Source organism: Protomyctophum bolini (assembly GCF_963924005.1).
Source record: "Protomyctophum bolini genome assembly, chromosome: 16".
Lineage (NCBI taxonomy): Eukaryota > Metazoa > Chordata > Actinopteri > Myctophiformes > Myctophidae > Protomyctophum > Protomyctophum bolini.
In genome coordinates this window covers 332,501-340,000 of record NC_137877.1, presented here as the reverse complement: position 1 = coordinate 340,000, position 7,500 = coordinate 332,501, and the positions used below count along the sequence as shown (strand labels likewise).

Below are 7,500 nucleotides of genomic sequence, written 5' to 3'. Positions count from 1 at the left end.
ATCATCATCACCAAGACAACGACAACAACACACTGGAGAAGACAGGAGCACTGAGGTTGGTGGACGCACGTGCACGCACGCACGCACGCACGCACGCACGCACGCACGCACCAAAATTGTCAACATATTTAAGTCAAAGTTTTCAACAAATTCAACACTGACGACACAATACAATTGTGCCCGGTGTCGAGTCCGTCGGACACACGGTTGTCCAGAACCGGCACAAAGGCCTCCCTCCGCCTGGGCTCTGGACCCGGTCACCTCTATATCTCCATATATGGAGCTGGCCTGATCTGACATCACAATGTTGTTCTGACGTCTTGATACACTCCATATTTGGGCATTATTGACAATGAACTCCATATAAGGGCATACAAGGGACACAGGCATGATAACTGGGGCATGCATTTCCAACTTGCATCGTTCCAAGTAGGCCAGTGCCCAACGGGCACCGCTGGAGCCTCTACAGTGGTGCCCGTTGGACAGTGGCCTACTTGGAACGATGCAAGTTAGTAGTTATCATGAATCATGTATAAACTAAGAACGTAACAGTGGAGTACTATACATACTATACTATATTATATATTATACAATATACATGTGTACTATAAAGTGCTATGACTACATGAAATGCAATTCTAGATATTACGTTATATCCTGGCATTGGTACATTATTATCATCATCACGTCATATGCTGCCTGCACGGGACATACGCATCAAACGACCCAAGTAACCTCAGTATACCGCTAATCAACGTACAAATTACATACACACATATACACACATATACACACATATACAGTTACACATATATACACACATATACACATATATACACATATATACACATATATACACACATATACACACATATACATAGAGGCATTTCCTTTAATCCACCCGACACTGAAACATGAGTCAGTTATTCCAGTACTTGTACGCTCTGCTTGCGCACTAGTAGGCCATTTATGGCGTTCTAGTTCTGCCTGTGTCGGTTTTACGCCCATAAACTCCTCCTCCTCCTCATGAAAACTCCTCCTCCTCCTCAGTGGACTGACGACCCGACGCTTCCCCACCGCCAACAACTACATGGACGACCAGAACCACCCCCCCCACCAGAGTGGTACGCTCCAGAACCACCCCCCCCACCAGAGTGGTACGCTCCAGAACCACCCGCCCCACCAGAGTGGTGCGGTCCAACCTCAACCCATCTACTCCAACGCCTCCATACTGGAACACATGGTACGATCACCTCCTATATATCTGCCCTCATCACCTCCCTACATATCTGCCCTCATCACCTCCTATATATCTGCCCTCATCACCTCCTATATATCTGCCCTCATCACCTCCTATATATCTGCCCTCATCACCTCCATATCTGCCCTCATCACCTCCTATATATCTGCCCTCATCACCTCCATATCTGCCCTCATCACCTCCATATCTGCCCTCATCACCTCCCTATATATCTGCCCTCATCACCTCCATATCTGCCCTCATCACCTCCCTATATATCTGCCCTCATCACCTCCATATCTGCCCTCATCACCTCCCTATATATCTGCCCTCATCACCTCCTATATATCTGCCCTCATCACCTCCATATCTGCCCTCATCACCTCCATATCTGCCCTCATCACCTCCATATCTGCCCTCATCACCTCCCTCCCTATATATAGGTAAGACGTGTGCTCCAGGAAGTGATGTCCAGACATGTGTGTAGAGTTGGTATCATGAGGATGTATTATCTGTCTCTGCAGGCCTATAGTCACTACAGCATACATATAAACGTAAATGATCCAAACAGCCTCCTAAACACAGTCTGAAAACTGTCTGCCTCTCGTCAGCAACACCTGCTGCTTGATTGAGATCTGATTAAATACCCTTCCAACCTTCACATTGACCACACCCCTCGGTGGACATCATTGGCCACAATTAGGAGACTCAACTTACAGTCCATATAGATAAAACTAACAGGAGAGATAACAGATAATGTATGATGAGACATCTAGATATGTGATATACTGTATAATGCTCCCGGACTAGGAGAGATCTCTAGATGGATGCTATGTATGTAAATCTAGATAAAATGTGTAGAATAATGTGATATAGCTCAAGGACTAATAAGATAATGGAGGGTATGCACGTGACATCATCATCATCATAACTGTAAGTTATGCAGGAATGCCCACTGCCCCACTGAGTGGCAAAAAAACTACTTTCTGGCCTTGACAGCCCATACATCCAAACAGAAAAGTCCTATTTGATTGCATTAAATTACTTTAAACAACATTAAATTAACTTTCTCACTAAATTTTCCACTCTATTTGCCATTCACTTTATGCATTTGCATACCCTCTATAAGAGATAGTGGGCAAACTTTGATCAAAATAACAATTCACTTCTTGTAAATGGACTTGCAGAAATGCAGATGTTTAACAATATGGGTCCATTTGGACACACACACACACACACACACACACGTGCTTCGCCACAATGACTGTAACATTTACAACATACATGCAAAAAATTGCCGCCTTGTGGTGACACGGACACATGCAGAATCACAACTATGCATTCTAGCTGCTGGTGTTTATAACGATGGTAATTATATAGCCTAACTATGAAGTTTATAACGATAATAATTATAAAACTAATTCTGCTGGTGTTTATTTGGGGTTCCTTGACATGAAAAGGTTTGGGAACCACTGCTTTATGGTGTCGTCCACAGTTAACAGTTTTGTTTTGAGTTGTGCTTGAAATGTAGGCTACTGTAATTCTGCAATATGTCAATGAATTCATCTAACAAACAATCAATCAATCAGACGGGTCCATTTGGTTCCATTTGTAGCCTACACTCTCAGAGTTAAATGAACATTGATATTACAATGTAAATGGGGGTCTCAGAGATATAAATGCCATTAAATGGGGGTCCGTAGACTAACGCATGTAAAACCTGGGGTCCTTGAAATGAAACGGGTTGAGAATCACTGCTAGAGCCGTAAATATGGAACCAGTGCTTTGAGCTGCACTGTGTGCAATGCATGGAAAAGTGGGTATTAACGCCATCTGGTGGTGGAATTATACTGACAGAGGTAGAACTATACTTCTTCCGTACAACAGTGTTTTACCTATTTTATAATGTGACGTAGTTGTGTTTACTTCCGCTAGCCCAGCTAGCTAGCTAGCTAGCTTAGCTAGCTTCCACCATAGAAGTAGCTAGCTGTGTGGTTATTTAGCTTCCGAAACAAGACTTTATTTGTTTTAAAACATTTTTTATTTAATCGACAGTTTGTGTTAATTAATGTTCTGTCCTTTAGAACAACAATACAACACGTGACTCGTAATAATAGCCATGGAAATAAAATAAAGCTAACAGTAGCTAAAGATATTTTCGGAGTTCACGTTTTATTTTGAAGAGAAAGCGGAAATGCAGCGTTTAACGTCAGAATTTTGACGCTTGAACTTGACGAGTAGAACTTCCTCTTAATTTGAAAGCTTCCGGAAGTGCGTTCGCATAAATTGACTAAACATCGACTTGACGGACTGACTGACTGTAAAACACTGTTGTACGGAAGAAGTATAGTTCTACCTCTGTCAGTAAAATTCCACCACCAGGAGGCGTTAATACCCACTTTCCCATGCATTCTGCAACACACGCAGCTCAAAGCACTGGTTCCATATTTACGGCTCTAGCAGTGATTCTCAACCCGTTTCATTTCAAGGACCCCCGGTTTTACATGCGTTAGTCTACGGACCCCCATTTAATGGCATTTATATCTCTGAGACCCCCATTTACATTGTAACATCAAGGTTCATTTAACTCTGAGAGTGTACAAAATGGACCCGTCTGATTGATTGATTGTTTGTTAGATGAATTCATTGACATATTGCAGAATTACAGTAGCCTACATTTCAAGCACAACTCAAAACAAAACAGTTAACTGTGGACGACACCATAAAGCAGTGGTTCCCAAACCTTTTCATGTCAAGGAACCCCAAATTGACACTAATTAACCCACGGACCCCCATTTGAAAAGACATGCCAGGGACCCCCATAAGAGAAGATTTTTACGGCTCTAGCAGTTTAATTGCAATTAAGGACCCCCAATTTGACATGCATTAATCTACGGACCCCCATTGAATGGCATTTCTATCTCTGGGAGTGGGACCGCAATTTATATTGTAAAATCAATGTTCATTCATTTAACTCTGTGAGCGTTAACTCGGGTCCATTTGGTTCCATTTGTACCAATACATTTGGTAATGTGAAATAAGGCTGAGAAAGTTCACACCTGACAAAAAGATCATTTATATTAAATATTGATGATGATAGTTAAATAGAATCATAAATATTGATGATGATAGTTAAATAGAATCATAAATATTGATGATAGATAGATGGTACATGTTCTAGCGTTAGGGTTACACATGAATCACATGACTTCAGTTTTTCATGAGATGATGTATGATGATAAGAGCGCCGCTCACTTCACACGGGTGTGATTTTTACCATCTCTTCCTCCTGACTCCTCCCCTCCATCAGTTCCAGACCAATCAGGATGAAGTTCAAGGAGACTCCGTTACCTACAGCAACACCGTCTTCACCAATCACAGTGAGTCATACTGTTACGTCCAATCACAGTGAGTCATACTGTTACCTCCAATCAGTGAGTCATACTGTTACCTCCAATCACAGTTAGTTATGCGTGCGTGCGTGCGTGTGTGCTTGTGCGTGTGTGTGTGTGCTTGTGTGTGTGTGTGTGTGTGTGTGTGTGTGTGTGTGTGTGTGTGTGTGTGTGTGTGTGTGTGCGTGTGTGTGCGTGTGTGTGTGTGTGTGTGTGTGTGTGTGTGTGTGCGTGTGTGCTCCAGACATCAAGGTGCAGCGTGGCGTTCGTGGCGTTCAGAAGTTGGAGCTGGCGGGGGGGCGGAGCGGGGGGGCGGTGCAGCTCCGAGCCGCGGGGTCAGAGGTCAACCTGACTGCTGCGTCTGCCGTGAAGCAAAACAAGCGCTCCTCCTTTAGACAGAGTCTGGCATTCTGCAGCGAGAAGGTTAATATAACACGCCTAAACCTAACCTTACTACTACTATTAATAATAATAATTATAACACTAAACAAACTACCTACTGTAGTGTTACAGTGTTATGGTGTGGAGAGACTGCCACTAATAATATTAATAATACAAAACAAACAGTTTGGCATTCTCTCTCTCTCTCTCTGAAATCTTGTGAATGTGTTCAATTCTACTGTAAACTAACTGTGTGTGTGTGTGTGTGTGTGTGTGTGTGTGTGTGTGTGTGTGTGTGTGTGTGTGTGTGTGTGTGTGTGTGTGTGCTTGTGTGTGCGTGTGCGTGCGTGCGTGCATTCCAGGCTGGGTTCCTGAATCCTCTACTTCGTAGAACAGCTTCAGCTAAAACGTCTCTGAAGAGAGTTCCATCCTCTCTGTTTATCCACAGGAAGAAGGTATATAAATACTACTATATATACCATACTGTAATGACGTATATTATTATTATTATTATTATTATACTGTGATGAGGTATATTATTATTATTATTATTATACTGTAATGACGTATATACAGGAACCTGGGGTTCACTACTGTAATGAAGTACTTCCCCCCTCCCCCGGAAGTACTTCCCCCCGGGTCGACCTTAAAGAAACACACATGGTAACCCTCTGGCCCCGCCCCTCTAGAGGGGCGGGTAGCCTGGCCCAGCCAGCGTGCTTTCTGGTCTAGAGGGGCGGGTAGCCTGGCCCAGACAGCGTGCTTTCTGGTCTATAGGGGCTGGTAGCCTGGCCCAGCCAGCGTGCTTTCTGGTCTAGAGGGGCTGGTAGCCTGGCCCAGCCAGCGTGCTTTCTGGTCTAGAGGGGCGGGTAGCCTGGCCCAGACAGCGTGCTTTCTGGTCTAGAGGGGCGGGTAGCCTGGCCCAGCCAGCGTGCTTTCTGGTCTAGAGGGGCGGGTAGCCTGGCCCAGCCAGCGTGCTTTCTGGTCTAGAGGGGCGGGTAGCCTGGCCCAGCCAGCGTGCTTTCTGGTCTAGAGGGGCGGGTAGCCTGGCCCAGCCAGCGTGCTTTCTGGTCTAGAGGGGCGGGTAGCGCATGGATCATCACTGATTCTGTTCAATATTGTATTTATTTTCATATGAATTAATTTCTATTATTTAGTCCTAAACAGTTCTGCAGAACATAAAGGTTAAAGGTCATGCTACAGAACATAAAGGTTAAAGGTCTGTTTTTAACTGGAGTTTATTTTTCTTTTTTTACAGGAATGGGAAGCCAAGGCTACGGCTTGACCTTTGAGTTGACCACATGACCCCTGAACCCTGATACAGCTTGACAACTTCTCACCCTATCTCTAAGGGAGCTGAACTTCTCACCCTATCTCTAAGGGAGCTGAACTTCTCACCCTATCTCTAAGGGAGATGAACTTCTCACCCTATCTCTAAGGGAGATACCAGCCTTCAGGACCTTTAATACTGATGGTTTTATGATTATCTACCTACCAGAAATGTATAATTAGTCTGAATTTCACTACAAGATCTATTTCACATCCAATAGTTTGAATCACTTTATTCATAATCATTTGTTTTGTGTTCATGGTCCACTCATTATAGTACATACTATTGTATATATATATATACATACAGTACTCATTATAGTAATATCACCTCTGAACACAATACTGCACTGCCCAACAGCCCTCGTAAGGCCTTTAGGAGGGCCATTCAAGCAGCAAGCGGAGCCCGCAGAACTTCTCGCTCTGGTGGAGTCTGTCTGCGGAACCATTGCCCACCACTCCTGAATGAAGTGCCTGGTGCTGGGACTCTGGTGCAACGCACAGGTCCTGGGCCCGGTGAGAGCAGGAGTGGACCTGGTGAGACGTAGGAGGGGCCCGGGCAGGAGTCAACCCACAGAGCCTATAGTCCCTCCATGCACCAGAAGTGTACCTCCCAGCCCTGGCAGAGTAGTTCTGGAGTAGTTCCAACGGATTGTGTGGCCCTGGTTTTTCCCTAATGAGACTGATGGAGGGTAGCTACTGGGACGTAAGTCGGGACTTGATCAAACCCGGCTGGGTCGCCTGAGTGAGTTGTTATACACTGAAACAACATTTATATTATTTGTGTGTGTGTGTGTGTGTGTGTGTGTGTGTGTGTGTGTGTGTGTGTGTGTGTGTGTGTGTGTGTGTGTGTGTGTGTGTGTGTGTGTGTGTGTGTGTGTGTGTGTGTGTGTGTGTGTGTGTGTGTGTGTGTGTGTGCGCACACGTGTGTCTGGTGTTAGGTATTAATTATATGATAATTATGTAAATAAATATTATTAAAATATTGATCGACTGACCTGTGTCCTAATCTGTTGTTTGATTTCACCTGAGAGACATCCTATTGGCTATGGTACAGCCAATAGAAAGAGAGCAGCAGAATGGTACAGCCATAGAAACACTTCTCAAACTCTGCCCTCAGTGATTAATGTGTTAATGATGTTGGTACCATTAGGAGAG

General features: G+C 44.3%; 1 protein-coding gene across 1 annotated transcript in view; it reads left to right on the top strand.

Moving 5' to 3' along the window:
• Positions 1–7,179, top strand: part of LOC308330357 (actin filament-associated protein 1-like 2) — an 18,056-nt gene extending 10,877 nt beyond the window's left edge. The window contains exons 11-16 of the mRNA XM_080785203.1: positions 1–55; positions 1,051–1,243; positions 4,551–4,620; positions 4,877–5,055; positions 5,376–5,468; positions 6,272–7,179. The exon at positions 1–55 is cut by the window's left edge and continues 130 nt beyond it. Coding sequence (XP_080641329.1) covers positions 1–55; positions 1,051–1,243; positions 4,551–4,620; positions 4,877–5,055; positions 5,376–5,468; positions 6,272–6,298 — 617 coding nt within the window. The 3' untranslated portion in view covers positions 6,299–7,179. The remainder of the gene's footprint in view (positions 56–1,050; positions 1,244–4,550; positions 4,621–4,876; positions 5,056–5,375; positions 5,469–6,271) is intronic.
• Positions 7,180–7,500: the final 321 nt, after the last annotated feature.